At 44.8% G+C, this 20,072-nt stretch overlaps 1 protein-coding gene across 5 annotated transcripts in view; it reads right to left on the bottom strand.

The window, feature by feature from the left end:
- LOC100579420 (ubiquinol-cytochrome-c reductase complex assembly factor 1) overlaps positions 1 to 20,072 on the bottom strand; it is a 117,688-nt gene that overhangs the window by 11,000 nt on the left and 86,616 nt on the right. For 3 of the 5 annotated variants that reach the window (XM_003273569.2, XM_030826267.1, XM_012511944.2), the window contains one exon: positions 6,912 to 6,989. The exons of the other annotated variants lie outside the window; for them this stretch is intronic. In XM_003273569.2, coding sequence (XP_003273617.1) covers positions 6,912 to 6,989 — 78 coding nt within the window. The remainder of the gene's footprint in view (positions 1 to 6,911; positions 6,990 to 20,072) is intronic. 5 annotated transcript variants of the gene reach the window in all.

Here is a 20,072-nt window from a genome sequence, read left to right as displayed (position 1 = left end):
ACACTCCTTACAGTTCCACAGCTTAGGACTGTCCTGGCACAATGGCTGAGTCAGGAAAACTGGCTTCTTCTGGCAAATGGGGACAGGAGCAGAGGACAAGCTCAGGCACATCACCCTTCTGCAAATGATTTGCTAGCACAACAGCGTGCCTGTGTCTGCTGGGCACATGCCAGAGCGCTGCTGGCAGCAACCCATATGTGCTGTGCAGAAAGGAATGGGATTGGGAGCAGGTGTTATGGAGACCTGGAGAATGGGCAGAGCCCAGGATGGGAAAACAGGCAACTTTAGCAGCGGGTGAGATGGCTGGGAAGGGGCAAATCCATAATCAGGAATTCCTGAGCCATCAGAAGGAAAAGGATGACTCAGAACTCACTAATAGTGAGAACAACCCAACCGTTCCAGACTGTTAGGGTTCCCTCACACACCTGGCTCCTAATTATTATGTTTGCCAAGTAGAACAGATATTATATTCCCATTTGCTTTGCTTTGTTTTGTTTTGTTTTGAGATGAAGTCTCACTCTGTCACCCAGGCTGAAGTGCAGTGGCGTGATCTTGACTCAATGCAACCTCTGCCTCCCAAGTTCAAGTGATTCTCCTGCCTCAGCCTCCCAAGTAGCTGGGACTATGGGCATGCACCACCACACCCGGCTAATTTTTTGTATTTTTAGTAGAGACAGGGTTTCACCATGTTGGCCAGGGTGGTCTCGAACTCCTGACCTCAAGTGATCTGCCCGCTTTGGCCTCCCAAGTGCTGGGATTACAGGTGTGAGCCACCGCACCTGGCCTATATCCCCATTTGAAAGATAAGTAAACTGAGGCTTAGAGGCTGGCTAACTGATGGCTGAACTAGAACCAGCATGCACTGATGAGGTGGGATGATGACTGACCTGCTCTAGTCAGAATACAGAACCTGGCATAGAGTGGGAGAGCAATCAGAATGGCTGAATACCACCCAGCACTTTGGGAGTCCAAGCTGGGTGGATCACTTGAGCCCAGGAGTTCAAGACCAGCCTGGACAACATGGCAAAATTGTTTCCACAAAAAAGTATAAAAATTAGCCAGGCATGGTGGCACACAAGTGTAGTCCCAGCTACTCGGGAGCACGAGGCAGGATGATCGCCTGGGCCCGGGGAGAGTGAAGATACAGTGAGCTGTGATCACACTGCTGCACTCCAGCCTGGGCAACAGAGTGAGACCCTGTCTCAGAAAAAAAAAAAAAAAGAATAGCTGAATAAATCAATGAACACAATTTCTGCCTTCTTCCCACCACAGTACTAGCGTAAGGCAATGAAAACAAATGAAAGACTAATCTGAGGGTGCACATTTCAAACTAAGAAAGCAGAAATGGAAGAAGGGTCCTGGAAACCAAACATGAGGACACAGTGTAATCTCCCCCCAATCTAATCGGGTGCCTACTTTTTTTTTGTTTGTTTTTGTTTTTTTTTTTTGAGACAGAGTCTCACTGTCGCCCAGGCTGGAGTGCAGTGGCGCGATCTCGGCTCACTGCAGGCTCCGCCCCCTGGGGTTCACGCCATTCTCCTGCCTCAGCCTCTCCGAGTAGCTGGGACTACAGGCGCCTGCCACCTCGCCCGGCTAATTTTTTGTATTTTTAGTAGAGACGGGGTTTCACTGTGTTAGCCAGGATGGTCTCGATCTCCTGACCTCGTGATCTGCCCGCCTCGGCCTCCCAAAGTGCTGGGATTACAGGCGTGAGCCACTGTGCCCGGCCTCGGGTGCCTACTTGTTTTCCCTCGTGACACAATGAAGCATCTTTCAGAAATTAAGACGCCTAGGTCTAGAGTAACTGAGAGGAAGCCAAGGGGATCGTTTTGGCTTTGGAGGGTTCTAGTTCTGATTAAGGGTTTAGAGTGGCAGAGTTCCACTCAATGAAGATTGATTTGACATCACTATGTGCTCAGCATGATGCTAGGAACACAAGAGTCACAGCAATATGGTCTGAGCTCTCAGGGAACTTGCAATCTAGCTGAAGGGACAAAATCAGTGCACATCTAACAGCAGCACAGAGTAAAATCCCGGAGAATGAACACATGCCAAGCTGCATAGTGAGACTCAGCTACACTCTACATGGCTGCCTCCTTGTTCTACAGTCAGCTTTTATGACAACTCCTCAAAGAGACCTTCCTGGTCCACACCAAGTCATTCCCCCTGTTGTTCTCTCTCACTGCACTCTACTGTAGTTAGATATTTATTGCTTGTTTATCTGCTACTTGTTTAGTATGTCTCTCAATTAGAAGGTAAGCTCCAGTGGGAAAGAGCCAGACCATGTTTGTTTTATTCACCAATATATTCCCATGTATCACACATGGTAGACACTCAAAAGCTACCTGTTAAATGGATAATGAATAGATGGATGGGTGTGGAAATTTACAGTAAAAACACAAGAGATCCAGAGAGGTCAGGGAAACCTTTCTGAAGAAGTAGGCCTTTAAGAATTGGGAGGATTTAGCCGGGTGTGGTGGCTCACGCCTGTAATCCCAGCACTTTAGGAGGCCACGGTGGGCGGATCACGAAGTCAAGAGATAGAGACCATCCTGGCCAACCTGGTGAAACCCCATCTCTACTAAAAATGCAAAAAAAATTAGCCAGGCATGGTGGCGCCTGCCTCTAGTCCCAGCTACTCGGGAGGCTGAGGCAGGAGAATCCCTTAAACCAGGGAGGTGGAGGTTGCAGTAAGCCAAGATTGTGCCACTGCACTCCAGCCTGGCAACAGAGTGAGACTCCATCTCAAAAAAAAAAAAAAAAAAAAAAAAAAATTGGGAAGATTTGGAAAGCTGCAGATATTTTTTTTTTTTTTTTTTTTTTTTTTTTTGAGACGGAGTCTCGCTCTGTCACCCAGGCTGGAGCACAGTGGCGCGATCTTGGCTCACTGCAAGCTCCACCTCCTGGGTTCATGCCATTCTCCTGCCTCAGCCTCCCGAGTAGCTGGGAATACACGCGCCCACCACCATGCCGGGCTAATTTTTTTTTTTTTTTAGTAGAGACGGGGTTTCACCATGTTGGTCAGGCTGGTCTCGAACTCTTGGCCTCGTGATCCACCCACCTCGGCTTCCCAAAGTGCTGGGATTACAGGCGTGAGCCACTGTGCCCGGCCAGCTGCAGATTATTCTAAGCAAGAGAAAATATTCAAAACATTTACAGAGGGAGTGCCTACAAGGTACGCCAGGCCCTGAACCAGGCCCTAAAGCTGACCAAGACTCAGCTATTGCCCTCAACCCCTCATTGTTAGGTAGAGTCTCAGTCAGGCACAGAATGTCTATAGGGCAGTAAGGCAAATGGCCTAAGAGAGAGCACAAGAAATATAAAGGCAGATAGAGCACACAGCAATGGGAACAGTTCACAGAAGACCTGGAAGTTCAGGGAGCAATTTGGAACTAATGTCATAGAAAACAGGGAAGTTCCCAAAGCGTCCAATGAGGGGGAACAATCGAAGCAAGATTCTAGGAAAAGGTTGCTGTAGAACAGCGCTGTCCAATAGAACTTTTTGTGACTATGGAACTGTTCTGTATCTGCACTGTCCAAGACGGTAGCCACATATAGTAACTGAGGATCTGAATTTTCCATTTTACTTAATTAATTTAAATCAAAATAGCTGCACGTGTTTAGTATCGAATAGCTCTAGAACCTTGTGACTCCAAGTGTGGTCTGCAAAATGGCTGCACCCCCATCATGTGCAGCTGTTAGCAATGCAGACTCTCAGGCCCTGCCCCAGACTTGCTGAGTCAGAATCTGAATTGTACCTAGGTCCTCCAGGTGACTCACATGCACATTAAAATACAGGAAAAACTTCTAGAATTGCACATTAAAATCACCTGGGAACTTTTACAACTACCGATGTCCACCTCCACCAATTAAATCAGAATCTTTGGGGGATAGGGCCCAGACACTGATATTTCTAAGAAAGTGTCCCACGTAATTAGTATATTTCCCCAAAATTTCCTGCTCTTAAAAGTCACCTTCAGGTGACTTGTTGAACCACCAGGCAGCACTCCTACTGAATCGGAATCTTCAGAGAGGTGATAAAGATCTAGATTTTAAAAGCACCCCAGGTGACACCTGTGGTCAGGCACAGTTGGGTAAAATGGCTCTGCCAGAATGGATTGGATGGGGGACTGGGAACAAACACAATTCGGTACATTTTTATTAATTAATATTGAAGAAAGGATCGACTGAGCCAACAGAGCCACCTGCAATAAAGACCATAAACAAAGGCTCATAGAGAGGTGTAGTTCTTCACTCCTAAGCCTCATCCTTTCCTATATTGTAAGGCTTCTACAATTACAATTTGTTCACTTTTATAATTGATATGTACACTTGAGCAATAATTCTCAATTCCCATCCCATAACCCCCAAAAGCTCATGTTAAGTTAATGGTGTGTATAGTATGCAATGTAAATGCTCCCTTGTAATTCAGGATATCTAGTAGAATAGGAATCAGCAGACCCTATTTTAACTGGTCCTATGACCCTAACCAAATTATTTAACTGGATTTTTTTGGTAAGCTTATCTCCCGGCTTTAATTATTATCTCCAGGCTGGTAACATTTCCTCCAATCTGAACTCCAGTTTCTTAACTTTTGTCCTTTTATGCATTTCTCACTCTTTGACTAACACATGGCAAGCACTATGCCAGGCCACGGAAATGCAAACACAGTAGGCATTGCCACTACCCAAAAAGAAATCCCCACCCAACCAAGGTGACAGATAATGCGAATGTAGTAAGCACTGTGAGAGTGCAGGGAGGATGGAATGAGCTGAGTCACAGGAAGTTCAGGAACCGCTTCCCAGGAGGGGTCATGCTTGCATTAAATCTGGAGGTAACCACAAAATCAGTATAAAAGCATATGGTTAGTTTAAAATATCAGGTGTTCATTACACCATTCTTTCTACATGCTTGAAATCTCCACAATAAATGTTGGGGAGAAAAAAGATGAGATAGATGAACCTCGAGGGCATTATGTTAAGTGAAATAAGTCAGTCACAAAAGGTCAAAAATTGTGTGATTCTACTTACATGAATTATCTACAGTAGTCAAATTCAGAGGCATAAAGTCAAATGAATGGTGGTTGCTAGGGGATATGAGGGAAGGAGGGAATAATTATTGTTCAATAGGGACAAGTTTAAGTTTGGAAGATGGAAAAGCTCTGGAGATGAATGGTGGTGACGGTGCAAAGCAATGGGAATGTACTTTATGCTACTAAACTGTACACTTAAAAATAGTTAAAATGGTACATTTTATGATATGTATATTTTACAATTTTTTTAAAAAGATGAGGCCGGGTGTGGTGGCTCAAGCCTGTAATCTCAGCACTTTGGGAGGCCGAGGCGGGCGGATCACGAGGTCAGGAGATCGAGATCATCCTGGCTAACATGGTGAAACCCCATCTCTACTAAAAATACAAAAAATTAGCCGGGTGTGGTGGTGGGCGCCTGTAGTCCCAGCTACTTGGGAGGCTGAGGCAGCAGAATGGTGTGAACCCGGGAGGTGGAGCTTGCGGTGAGCAGAGATCGCGCCACTGCACTCCAGCGTGGGCGACAGAGCGAGACTCTGTCTAAAACAAAAAACAAACAAACAAAAAAAGATGAGATAGATCCAAATTCCAAATATACTGATGTGGAAGGACACCCAAGATACATACTTCAGTGAAAACAGCAAGTTGCAGAATCGTGTGTCTAGTGTAACTCCAGTTGCATAAAGAAGGAAAAGACAAAGGTGCTTGTCTATGCACAGACAACATTTGGAAGGACATCCAATAAACCAGAAATTAAGTTTTCGTCGGAAGCAGGATAGGAAATAGGTCTTCTAATTTCGTTTTTTTTTTTTTTTTTTGAGACCAAGTCTCACTCTGTTGCCCAGGCTGGAGTGCAGTGGCGCAATCTCAGCTCACTGCAGTCTCCGCCTCCCAGGTTCAAGTGATTCTCATGCCTCAGCCTCCCAAGCAGGTGGGATTACAGGCGCATGCCATCATGCCTGGCTAATTTTTGTATCTGTAGTAGAGACGGGGTTTCACCATGTTGGTCAGGCTGATCTCAAACTCCTGACCTCAGGTGATCCACCCGCCTCGGCTTCACAAAGTGCTGGGATTACAGGCGTGAGCCACTATGCCTGGCCAGGTCTTCTGATTTCTACTTCAACCACTTATGTACAGCTTTACAAACTTTTATTTTTATTTATTTATCTTTTTTTGAGACGGAGTCTCACTCTGTCACCCAGGCTAGAGTGCAGAGGCATGATCACGGCTCACTGCAACCTCCGTCTCCCAGGTTCAAGCGATTTCACCTGCCTCAGCCTCTGGAGTAGCTGGGATTACAGGCACCCACCACCATATCCAACTAATTTTTGCATTTTTAGTGACACGGGGTTTCACCATGTTGGCCAGGCTGGTCTTGAACTCCTGACCTCAAGTGGTCCGCCCACCTCAGCCTCCCAAAGTGCTGGGAGCCACTGTACCCAGCCAGTTTTACAAACTTTTAAAATGAGTATGTATTGCTTTCATAATTAAAGCAAAAAAAAAAAAAAAGTGTATACTTTGCCTGGCAGACCATGCTGTTTACATGAATATCCTCCTCTCTCTGGGAGCACATGGGGCTAAGACAGTGTCTCATTTGCCTCTGTCCCTCTATCCAGCACCCAGCAGCCACTCAACAAATGCTGATTAGTTGAATGGTTTGACCATATTATATACTGCTTTCTTTCCCAAACATGTGGCATGTTTCCCAAACATGCTGAGCACATTCATTCTCGCTGCCCAGCTGATGAATATGAAGAAATAAATACTACGCCATGGTGGCAGCCAGTAACAATGGTCCCTGCAGCTTCCCTCAGAGGCTCTCATCAAAAGCCTTTGCTGGGGGAGGCCACTGTCCTGCCTAAGCCTTGGCAAACAATCTTACCTCATCATATCCCAAGATCGCTGCATAGAAATGATTTGTCATGAGGATCATGTTCTTCTTCAGGATATAGGGATTAACCTACAGAAACAAATGGGCAATAACAAAAGTTTGAAAGAAAGAAAGAAAAAAACCCAAAAAGTATGATCTTTGACTCTTAGCTGTCACAGACTCTTAGCAGAACAGAGAGACGGCCACTAACAAGTCAAGCTGCCAGTCCATTCTCAATTCCCTGACGTGTCAGGATTCTCCCCAGTTTGCCAAATTCTTTTAGGTTTTGATCTCAAATTACACAAGTCAGCTTAATGAACTGAGCCCCAACCACATGTTTAGTTTTGCGCTAGATCCTATGAACCAAGTATAAGAAACAGTTTCTTGATTGGAGGAGCACAGTCCAATGTAGGAAAATAGGCATATAAAAAATAATTACACTGCAACATGTTGCCTCAAATCCTATTCTAAATATGCTGAGTGATAAATGGGTTTTAGTTTTACCTGCTTGAGGGAGCTGGTAAGGGCTCTCTAGGAGGTAACATTTAAGTGAACCTTGGAGGAGGAGGAGTTTGACAGAGGAGAGAGGGGGAGAAGGGATAGACAGCATTCTAGACAGAGCAAGGTGTGCAAAGGTGCAGAGGCTGGAAAGAAAAATGGCACAGGGAGGGTGTCAGGGAGGGTGAATGGGCAGGATCATAAGAAAGTTATGTTGAGACTAGGTTAGGAGACATCTTAAGGGCCACTCAAAAGAGTTTGTCGTGATGAAAAAACAAAGAGAAGGAGGTGGTCAGAGGTGGGAAGAGGAGGGAGAGAGGCAGGACTCTGAGAGACATGCTGAGGAAAAAGGGGGGCCTCTGAGGCCATGGAAAGGAGGGAAGAACAAAGCAGGGGCAACTCTGAAGCAAGAAGAATGTTAAAGTTAAGAGATCATTTTGGCTGGGCGGTGGTTCATGCCTGTAATCCCAGCACTTTGGGAGGCCAAGGCAGGCAGATCGCTTGAGCCCAGGAGTTCGAGACCAGCCTGGGCAACATGGCACAACCCCATCCCTACAAAAAAATACAAAAATTAGCCTGGCGTAGTGGTGCATGCCTGTAGTCCCAGCTACTTGGGAGGCTGAGGTGGATCACTTGAGCCCGGGAGGCTGAGGCTGCAGTGAGCCAGGATCGCACCACTGCACTCCAGCCTGGGCAACAGAATGAGAGCCTGTCTCAAACAAACAAAAACTCAGAGACTGTTTTATTTTTATTTTTTTATTTTTTTATTTTATTTTATTTTATTTTTTTGAGACGGAGTCTCGCTCTGTCGCCCAGGCTGGAGTGCGGTGGCGCGATCTCGGCTCACTGCAAGCTCCACCTCCTGGGTTCACGCCATTCTCCTACCTCAGCCTCTCCAAGTAGCTGGGACTACAGGCGCCCGCCACCACGCCCGGCTAATTTTTTGTATTTTTAGTAGAGACGGGGTTTCACCGTGGTCTCGATCTCCTGACCTCGTGATCCGCCTGCCTCGGCCTCCCAAAGGAGACTGTTTTAGAAATGCAATTCTGGTGAGACGGTTGAGAGCCTGGTAGAACTCTTCTCTCCTCTTGGGGAACAGCCTGGCCTGCAGGATCTTCAGGGCCCAGAGTGCAGTTCGCTGAATGCCTTCAATAGGGTACAACTCTGACCTCCAGACAGTAACATGCTGTAAGGCAGGGTCCACGTTTTATTCCTCTTCAGGATCCCAGCAGAAAGCCAGTGCAATGTATAGCACAGAGTAAGGACTCACTGACTATCTGAACTGATGGTTTTGGAAACAGCCAAAAGGCATTTGGAACTTTATGTGGAGAACAAGATTTGTGCTTAACAACTCTGATGGTGACCATGCCCACAGTCATCTCATTTACCAAGCACCTGTCATGGGCCCGGAGCTTTATGGACACTATCTCCTCTAATCGTCATCAGAACTCAGAGAGGTAGATGTGTTACAGTCACTCAGACTATAAGTGACTGTGTGAGAGACTCAGACGGGTGAAGTGATGCCTTGTGTCGCACAGCAAATTTATGATAAAGCTCAGATCAGCATCCAGGTCAGTCTGAATCCAGAGTCTACGCTCCTTACAGTCTGCCAGGGTTCTGCTTCTGGGAGGATAATTTTACTTTGGGTCACAAATCAAAGACTGAGTGATTTTATCCTGTGGCTCATAACTAGTCTTAGAAGAAATGTAGAAAGGATGATCTGGATTTAGACTCAGAAAACCTGGGTTCAAGTGATAGTTTTGCTATGTACACAGGATGTTATCTTAAGCAAGTCAACCTGAGTCCATTTCCTTTTTCTTTTTTGAGACGGAGTCTCGCTCTGTCACCCAGGCTGGAGTGCAGTGGTGTGATCTTGGCTTACTGCAACCTCCACCTCCCGGGTTCACGCCATTCTCCTGCCTCAGCCTCCCAAGTAGCTGGGACTACAGGCGCCTGCCACCATGCCCAGCTAATTTTTTGTATTTTTAGTAGAGACAGGGTTTCACCGTGTTAGCCAGGATGGTCTCGATCTCCTGACTTCGTGATCCACCCGCCTCAGCCTCCTAAAGTGCTGGGATTACAGGCGTGAGCCACTGCGCCCGGCCCATTTCCTTTTTTTTTTGAGACAGTCTCGCTCTGTTGGCCAGGCTGTAGTGCAGTGGCATGATCTCAGCTCACTGCAACCTCCGCCTCCTGGGTTCAGGCGATTCTCCTGCCTCAGCCTCCCGAGTAGCTGGGATTACGGGCACCCGCCAGCACACCTGGCTAATTTTTTTGTATTTTTAGTAGAGATGGGGTTCCACCATGTTGGCCAGGCTGGTCTCGAACTCCTGACCTCAGGCGATCAGCCTGCCTTGACCTCCCAAAGTGCTGGGATTACAGGCGCAAGCCACTGCACCCGGCCCCTTTCCTACACACAGGGATGTTTGGAAGAGCACGTGAGTTAGAATGCATTCATTCATTAATTTAATAATGTGTGTATGCTGAAAGCCTTGGTAAACTGCAGAATGCTCTGCAAATGTAAGGAATTATAAGTAATAACTTCTGGTTTGTTTACATAAAACCAAAACCAGTTCCAATGCTTTACAGTCATAGATAATTTTCAAAAATGAAAGGATTGTGAAGCTCAAGGCTGGAAAATGTAGACTGGATGTAACTAGGAGTGCAAACCATGACCTATTCCACACACCTTCAACCAGGGCCACATTAGCCATCCATCCTTGGTGTTCTCACAGCTCTCTGGGCATATTTTCTCCCTGGGTACACACACGGTTTAGAGCTGCTTATGCATCTGTCTCTCCCTTTAGTCTGGGAGCTACTCAAGGGTCATAGGAACCATGTCTGATTAATCTCAGCACCCCCATCATCCGGTCCAGAGCCTAACACAGAGCAGGGGCTAAGACAGGCTTGCTGGTAACTGAATTTTTACAAGGGCCTGTGTACTACGCCATGCATAGCATGTTCTATCCAACTAGTGTTTTGGGGGATTTTCTTCTTCTTCTCCTTTCTTTCCCGGTGCTGAATACCTTCCGTGTTTCTGGAATTTCAGAAACATATACTGTCAAACTTCTACTATCCCATCTTCCAGAAAGGGCTGCGGTAAAAGGAAGAGTGAAGAAACAGGCCAGAGCTAGAGTTCATTCTTTCTGTCATGTGAGGATGAAAGTACAACTCAGACCTCCTGATACCCATACTTGGAGGCTCTCCCTACTCCCACACGAGTTGTTCCCCTAACTGTGTTAGGAATAATCACAGCCACAAACGGACGATATCAGAGGTGTCAAACAGTAAGGCAGGAGCATCTCTCAGAGGAAAACATTCACTGAACCTGCCTAGCAGAGCTAGTTTATGTCATGTATCACACCATTAAGCTTTGGAGCAGGAAGGGCCCCCAGACATTACCTAGCTCAATACCCTTGAGGGAAAGGGTGAAATGAAACCCAGAAAGAAGAGACTTATTCAAGGTCACACATCAAGTGTCAGAGCCAGGATTAGAACCTGATTTCTGGGTGAGTGCTTTTCCTACTTTACCATCTGCAGGGCATTTCCAGAGATCATCAACACATTCATCTGCGAACCTCAGTTCTTGCTTTCCAGCAAGGCCCACAAACATACAAACACATTTTCTCCTCTTGGGATACACCTGCATTCTGGTTGGATACTGCCCAGGAAAAACAGAGTGCAAGAGTAGAGTTCCTTACTAGCAAGGCTCCTTGACTTCCTGGTCCTATATTCTAACTCCAGTGACCTGTAAGCTGCCTCTCCCTTCACCTCTAGCTGAGACAATGGCAAGCTGCCACAGCTAGAAATGCTTTTCAGATATCATCACCCAGGCTGGATTAGATCATGAAAAGGGCCCTTCCTGGAAGAGGGTGGAAGTGAGATCAGTACAGACACAGGATCTGCAGGCAACAGGTGAGGGCAAGTGACAGCAGCTTCCTCAACTACCGGACTCACTCGGCAGGGCCCTTCTAGCTAGTCCAGCAGCTAAGGGGAGTGGGATATTCGCTCTGGTGAATCCCTGTTGGATTTTATTCCCTCATTTAAGTTTTTGGTTGCTGGTGTGCAGGTTCCCCACCTCTCCACTGCCAGATCATTCTATATGGAGCACTCTGCCCAAGACTACACAGCTGCACCCAGCAGAAGAGAAACTCCTCCCAGATAGTGTTGGGCTGTTCTCTTATTAAACTCATCCTTTCCATAATGCTTTGCTTTTCACAAAAACCCATACATACAACACCACAAGGAAAAGGTTCCTTTTATATCAGTTACTCATATTTTCCCATTTATTTAAGCCATTAAAATTCATGAAGATATTTTATAAGCCATCAGGATTCAGTGACTGGTATTACTGAATGTTTCATAATAAACTAAACAGAAGAAATCAGAGGGTTAAATGATGACTGCAATTCCTGTAATGACTTAATTAAATTTTTATTGAGTACATAAACTATGATGTCACTTCTAGCCAACCATGGGCCTGCTTTCCCAGCATGTCACAGGGAGGGAGCACTCAATAGGAGGCTCGGCTAAATGAGCAGCAGGTCTCAGCTGAAATGGGGAGGGGAGTGAGGTTCATGTAACACACTCAATAAATTATCCGTTCATTTTTAAACAAAGTCCATGAGTTATAATATATTTGCCATGCACTTTTTATGACATAATAAAAATGTTACCTTAAGGATTACTTAACACATACTACAAATGTTATAGCAGAGGCAGGCACAAGGGGCAAAGAAAACAAACACGAGCAGGCCAGGGACGGGACCTGGAGTTTATGTCCCAGGGGAAACAGCATAGTATATTAAAAAGGGAATGCAAAAAAAAAGGAAGGGATGCAAGAGTTCAGGGTTACTAATCAGCAGATTAATGAATGAGACAACCAACAGGGAACACAAGTAAGGCAATAATGAATCTTGCAGGGCACATGTTTAATTAAAGTAGCATTCTCAAGGAGGAATATTAGCTTTAAAGAGATGCCAGTTCATTCGAGGCCAATTCGCTGCTCTCTTTCCCCTTTTCACTGTTGCTGCTCTTAAAGATATTTATGTGACTGCTTAACAGAGGAACCAGACTATGTGGATACAGGGACTGATGGGAGATCAAGTTTTAACTCCTCCGTGAACTCTACAAGGCTTCTAGTGATCTGCTCTTGGCCATCTTTTTTGCCTCCCCTCCTCTTGCCTCCCCACTTTACTTCACCCTGCAGTCAGTAAAGTATGTGCACAGATACAACATGCTCTCGTCTATTTCTTAGTCATACTGCTGCCAGGAATCCTTCTCTTCTTTATCTACTGATGGAAGGGATGCTAACTCCTTATCCTCTAAGACTTAGCACACATATTTTCTCTACTAAGTCTGCCCTCTTGCCCTCTCCCCCGTCTACAGGTACCCCAAAGTGATTCAAGTCTGGAGACGGGTCCCATCATTCATTATTTACCAAATGCCAATAACTGTGCTACAACTTTACACATTAGCCCACTTAAACCTTCCCAAGGACTCTAAGAGACAGGAACTGTTACTGTCTCCACTTGAGAGAAGAGAAATCTGATGTTTGGGAAAGTTAAAGCTAGGAAATAGTGGGGTCAAGATAAGAATATAGAGCAATCCAACTCCATTGCCTACCTGTGTTGGAACAGACACCGGAAGGAATGTAGCTGCCCATTCCTGTGCCCCACAGCTCAGGCTATCTGCAGAGGCAGAACTAAGAAATGCTAATGTGGTCTTGGGTAAACACAACTCAGAGATTCCAGTTCCAGTGGCAGCTAGAGACAGCCACCAGATGGGTCATCAGTGGCCAGTTACTAATACATCAGATATCCCTAGTAGAACCAAGCTCCACTCCTGGGAAAACCTGAGGTTGAGAGTAGGTGTAATTATGGTGGGGGGATGGGAAAACAGAGGAAAGTTGGTATGGAAAACACTGATGAGCATGAAGGTGAGAATAAGCTTTAAGGTTACTGGCTTGAAGCAAAGTTGCTAACAGTAGCAGACTAAGAATTTGCTGGAATGAATGAATGACAAAGGACAGCTAGAGTTGCTGGCTGAAGCCTAAGGACTATATCAAATTCATCATAAGGCAACAATGCAACACAAGATTGTAGGTCATGTTTTAGTTGTGCTATAGTAGACAGTAAAGCCACCACCAATGCTTTGCAGTGCCAACGCCATGTTCTACAGTCATTGTGCGGCAACAGGCTGATGTGCACTGAACATCAGCTAGCCTATTTAAAGTTCAGGTTAGAAATTAGCCCACTGTGGAATATTTTGTGAGATACTTAGAAACAGAGTAAGAGTAGATAGACAAGAGAGATGGGGGACATGGAGAGACCAAATAAAAAAGCCTACCTGTTAACTCACATGCATTACGACTGAAAGATCTATTGAGGGTCTTTTAGCAATGATGACAAAATACAAACGAAACTATGCGTGTGTGTGCTCGCGCGCACATGCATATTGAGCAGTTCCAGAGAAAGTTGTTAATACCAAGAATAAAAAGAAAAATATTTTAAATGAAAGAAAATTTCTTTTTCTCTTTTTATAAAACAATGTGAACATTTAAATAAAGTATGTTCCTGTTGCAATGAAAGGCCAACCTAAACCCAGCATGAGGAGGTCCATTTTAAAATCCATTTTAAACATTTCAAACTTTTAATGTACAAGGGAAGATTGCTATGATGACATGCTTTTTAAAAATATTCCCTTATTGGCTGGGCAAGGTGGCTTACGTGTATAATCCCCATGCTTTCTGAGGCCAAGGCAGGTGGATCACTTGAGGCCAGGAGTTCAAGACCAGCCTGGACAAAAAAGTGAGGTCCTGTCTCTACAACATCGTAATAATACAAATCCCTTTCTTATTTATTTTGAAAATTCTAGTTTTGCTGCTTGGGATCTACATGTTCAAGACTGCATAGCCTGATAATGTCCTGAAAAACAAGGGACATGGTTGGCAGACAGAATTGCAGAACCAGCAGCCCTAATTTCTATATAGTCACAAAGTACAGGAGTCCTTCCCTCAGGCTTGGAAAATAGCCAAGAGAAAAGAGATGTATGTCCTCAGAAATTCTAGTCATTTGTCCAGCTGAGAAAACATGCGAACACATAATATTAAGTCCACAATCATCTTCAAAAGGAGCTGGTGAGGTACACTAAGGTTCTGGGATGATCAAACTACCATGGCAATTTAACTTTCTTCTCTTTTAGGGCATTTGAATAAGGGGAACATTATAGCTATAATCTACTTTGGTTTCTGGAAGCTTTTTGTAGTATTCCACATGACAAGTCTCATGCATACTCATTAGAGAAGCCAACACCTGGCATGAAAGAGTCGCAGTTTCAACAACAGCACTGATGGCGAGGAGTCCTAAAGGAAATAATCCTGGGGACTATCTAAAATCCGTACTGATAATGATGATGACAGTGATGGTCGTAACAATGATTACACGATGCATTTGATAATATTTTCATTTTATTATCTTATTTGTGCCTCACAACCACAACCCTGCCCTCGAGGAGCTCACAGCCAAACTGCTATTGTTGTCCTGATTCTATAAACAAGGAAACAGAAGCTCAAAAATGTTAAGTGGCCAGGTGCGGTGGCTCATGCCTGTAATCTCAGCACTCTGGGAGGCTGAGGCAGGCCGATAACCTGAGGTCGGGAGTTTGAGACCAGCCTGGCCAACATAGTGAAACCCCATGTCTACTAAAATACAAAAAATTAGCTGGGCATGGTGGCGCGCACCTGTAGTCCCAGCTACTCAGGAGGCTGAGGCAGGGGAATCACTGAACCCAAGAGGCAGAAGTTGCAGTGAGCCAAGATTGTGCCACTGCACTCTAGCCTGGCCACTGAGCAAGACTCTGTCTCAAAAAACAAAAACAAAACAAAACAAAAAAAAACGTTAAGTCACTTGTAGTCAAATCACATCCTGCTTGTAAGTGACAGTGCTGGGACTTTTAACTCAGATGGTCAGTCTCTAAATCTACTGTCTTTTCTTTTTTTTGAGACAGAGTCTCACTCTGTCACCCAGGCTGAAGTGCAGTGGCACCATCTCGGCTCACTGCAAGCTCCGCCTCCCAGGTTCACGCCATTCTCCTGCCTCAGCCTCCTGAGTAGCTGGGACTACAGGCGCCCGCCACCACGCCCGGCTAACTTTTTGTATTTTTAGTAGAGACGGGTTAGCCAGGATGGTCTTAATCTCCTGACCTCATGATCCGCCCGCCTCGGCCTCCCAAAGTGCTGGGATTGCAGGCGTGAGCCACCGTGCCCGGCCCCAATGTACTGTCTTTTCTAAGCGATCAAACCTTTCTGCTTCTGATGAGTCATATGAGAAACGGAAGAATCACACAAGCACAAAGCTAAAATTGCTCATTTCTGCACTTTGGAAAGCAAGAGTAAAATAGACTCTTTTTAAATTTAGAAAAACTGTCCTTAAAAAGAAGATGAGATTCGACAAGGTCAAATGCACAATATTATGTCTATATCAAAATAAAAAAATAACAGGATGAAGCAAGGGTCTGACCAAGTAGATGTAATAGCATCCCAGAGCAAATCTTTCTCATGAACAAATAAATCAGAAATATGAAAAGGTAATTATTATTACCTACATTAAAGGAAAAGCCATATGCAAAGGTCAAAAAGTTTTCTCTCCTCATTTATTTTAATAGTCAAAAGTCTTTGTCTCAGCAACCATACTTAAGAATGAACATGGAGAAACCAGAGAGGTTTCAAGGAAGAATGTCAGATATATATGGTTACAATGGGTTGGCACTGGTCACGGGCCAGGGCATTCAAGATTCTGTGGCCAAGAGAAACACCCAGAGGCTATTCCATGGATTGGTCAGGTTGCCTCCATCATCTGCCTCAATGGATCAGTAGATCTTAGAAGTACTCTGACACTGAGGTCTTTCTCTCTCCATTTCTTCCTTATGTTCAGGACCTACTCTTCCCCAGTTCCACGAGTTGGCAGGCTATTGATCCTAGAATGCTGTCCCCTCATCACAGAGATGGGCACATAGCTGAAGCTTAGCTAATCTGACTCGTGCTTCTGAGAGTAGAAACAACCAAATATAAAAGGAAGCTACAGTTGGATCACCCTTGGCAGGGCATGGTGGCTCATGCCTGTAATCCTACCACTTTGGAAGGCCATGGCGGGAGGACTGCTTGAGGCCAAGAATTAAAGACCAACCTGGCCAACACAGCAAGACCTCATCTCTAAAAAATAAATAAATACAATAGTAAAGTTGGGTCACCCCAAAGAGACTATATGTAAGTTCCTATTGCTAAGATCCCTTAGCTGCCCTGTATCTTTCCTTCCTGAGCCCTGTTGTTAAACTCTCTATTCCGTGAGCCTTAGTTACCTTCCAATAAATCCTCTGTTTGCTTAAATTAGCTAAAGTCAGCCTCCCGAGTAGCTGGGATTACAGGCACGCACCACCATACCCAGATAATTTTTTTCTTTCTTTTTTTTTTTTTTTAGACGCAGTCTTGCACTCTCGCCCAGGCTGGAGTGCCATGGCGCCATCTCTGCTCATTGCAAGCTCTGCTTCCCGGGTTCATGCCATTCTCCTGCCTCAGCCTCCAGAGTAGCTGGGACTTCAGGTGCCCACCACCACAGCTGGCTAATTTGTTGTATTTTTAGTAGAGACGGGGTTTCACCGTGTTAGCCAGGATGGTCTCAATCTCCTGACCTTGTGATCCACCCGCCTTGGCCTCCCAAAGTGCTGGGATTACAGGCGTCAGCCACTGTGCCCGACCAAGCAAGGTAATTCCATTTACACCCACTAGGATGGCTATAATTTAAAAAGAAAAGAAAAATAAGTATTGGCAAGGATGTAGAAAAACTGAAACCCTTGGCCGGGCGTGGTGGCTCACACCTGTAATCCTAGCACTTTGGGAGGCCAAGGCAGGCGGATCACGAGGTCAGGAGATCGAGACCATCCTGACTAACAAGGTGAAACCCCGTCTCTACTAAAAGTACAAAAAATTAGCCGGGCGTGATGGCGGGCGCCTGTAGTCCCAGCTCCTTGGGAGGCTGAGGCAGGAGAATGGTGTGAACCCAGGAGGCGGAGCTTGCAGTGAGCTGAGATCACGCCACTGCACTCCAGCCTGGGCAACAGAGTCAGACTCCATCTCAAAAAAAAAAAAAAAAAAAAAAAAAAAAAAAAAAAAAAAAAAAAGAAAAAGAAACACTGAAACCCTCATGCATTGTTGAAGAAAATGTAAACTGGTACAGCCACTGTGGAAAACAGTTTGGTGGTTTCTCAAAAGGCTGAACATAGAACTACCGTACAGCCCAGCAATCCCACTCCTAACTATATGTCCAAAAGAATTGAAAGCGGAAATTGGAACTGATATATTTGTACACCAATTTTCATAGTAGTATTATTTATGATAGCCAAAAGGTGGAAACAACCCAAGTAGCCAATGACAGGGATAAACAAAATGTGGTACACACATACCAAGGGATATTATTCAGCCATAAAAAGGCATGAAATTTTGACATATGCAATAATATGGATGGACCTTAAAAATGCACTCATAAATGCATTATGCTTAATGAAATAAGTCAGACACGGAAGGACAAATATTGTATAATTTGATTTATATGAGGTACTTAGGTACCTTCAGAGACAGAAAGAATAGTCTACCTGGGGCTGATGGGAGGAAGAAAGGGAAAATTATTATTTAATGGGCACAGAGTTTTTGTTGGGGATAATGAAAATGTTCTGAGTATAGATAATGAAAACTGTTACACAACACTGTGAATGTACTTAATGCCACCGAATTGAGCATTTATGAATGGTCAAAATGATAAATATTATGTATGTATATTTTACCACGATAAAGGAAATCCCAGTTACAAACAGTTCTTCTCAGACAGGCATTTCAATCTGTGACTTAACCATGTGTGTATTAAAGCCTCTCTTAGGACACTTATCCATTTGGCACAGTGGTATCATGAGCTAACTGATGTTCCTCACCAGACTATAAACGGTCTTGGTACAGAATTCTACGCTGCATTGTACATGTTTGATAAGCATGTATTGAGTACCTGCTGTATTCTACTGTGGTATATGCTGGAGGTAAAAAAATCAATGAAACACAGTACTTGTCCTCAAGAAGTTTACAATCTCACGTGGAAGACACACCTAGCACGTTGTATGTAAAAAATGGCAATGGTATAGGGACTGAAAGGCTTGAGAGAAGAGGCAACATTTATTACAGTGGGTATTAAAGGGTGAACAGGTATGTTCGGACAGAAAGAATGGCACAGGGAGGTGAACGAGTACAGCATTTTCAGAGGAAAGTTTGTAAAAAAAAAAAAAAAACCACACACACACACAAAAAACAAAAAAAACACAGAAGCTGCTCATGGTGGCAAGAATCAGAAGGTAGAGCTGGAAGGGCAGTTTGTGTGAGATTGTAAATGGCCCTGAATGCCAGCCACATGAAAGAAAGAACAAGGAAGGGGTCTAAGCACAGGGAAATTGCATGGACAGATTTATTTTCAAAAAGTAACCCTAGAAGTACAGATCACAAAGTTGGGGGAAGGTCCAGAGGCAGGAAAACCAGAGGAGGCTGCTACAATGGTCTAGGTGAGAGTCTGTAAGGAACTGAAACAATGTTAAGTGACAACAGGAACAAAGAGGAAGGCATGCTTTCGAGAGAAATGACTACAGCCAGAGCAACGGGATTTGATTATCAAGTAGATGAGGAGGAGGAAGGGGGAGGCCATGACTTGCATGTAATCAGGCTTCACTGAAGAAAGTGGAGAGAACAGAAAGATGAAGACAGAATGCAAGTTATATGCAATCATACACTGATGACTTTCTGACCCTGGCAGTGCCAAGCGTAGACAACCAGTCTTGTATGATTTTAGCAATCGCCATGCCCTTCATGTCTCCTATGTTGTGGTAATGGAAAATCTTACTTGGATAAGATGTAATATGAGCAAGATGTGTATTTAGTTTGAGCCCGGCAGGCGTCTCCAGTGGAGCACAGGCATAACACACCAGGGCCTAGGAGCCTGAGCCCCTTTTCCAGTAATTTGTTCACTACATGTAGGTCGGTATCATTACTCCCGGCCCTCTGCATTCTGACTGCAGCCATGAGGTCTGATGACCGTCAGCAAGAAGATGCTGACACACTCGGGTTTCCAGAGACACTTGGAGGCTGCTAATTGCACCCTGAGCCTCATGACTACATTTATGAGCGCAGAAAAGCTGCAGGCACTACTTGGCTTTTTTAATGATTTTCTATTAAATTTAGGCAGACTGGGTACAGTGGAAAACTACAGGATGCTTGTTCCCCATCACTACCAACCACATCAACTGCACAGACACAAAAGGCAAACAGGTGAATATAGATCAACAAGTTAGTCAGTTCTTTGCTAACAGAGCTGAGCCACTGTCACTTGTCATGGATGCTGAGGCCCTGAACAACCTAGAGGATCTAAAGGCAACACTGAGATCACTGACCCGAGTCCTTTCCCAGTGATCCTAAAATAGATATCATATTGCCCAGATGGCAACATTTTCTCAGAGGACCCAAAATTTAGCCCCTTACTGATCTTGAGGTTCCTGACCCTTCATCCAACAGCCCTGCATTCTTCTTCTCCACAGCAATGAAGAGTGAAAGGGGAGGGGCCACCCTAATGAACCGAATCACAGGAGTTA

Source organism: Nomascus leucogenys, chromosome 13 (genome assembly GCF_006542625.1).
Source record: "Nomascus leucogenys isolate Asia chromosome 13, Asia_NLE_v1, whole genome shotgun sequence".
Classification (NCBI taxonomy): domain Eukaryota; kingdom Metazoa; phylum Chordata; class Mammalia; order Primates; family Hylobatidae; genus Nomascus; species Nomascus leucogenys.
This window is presented reverse-complemented; position numbering and strand designations above follow the sequence as displayed.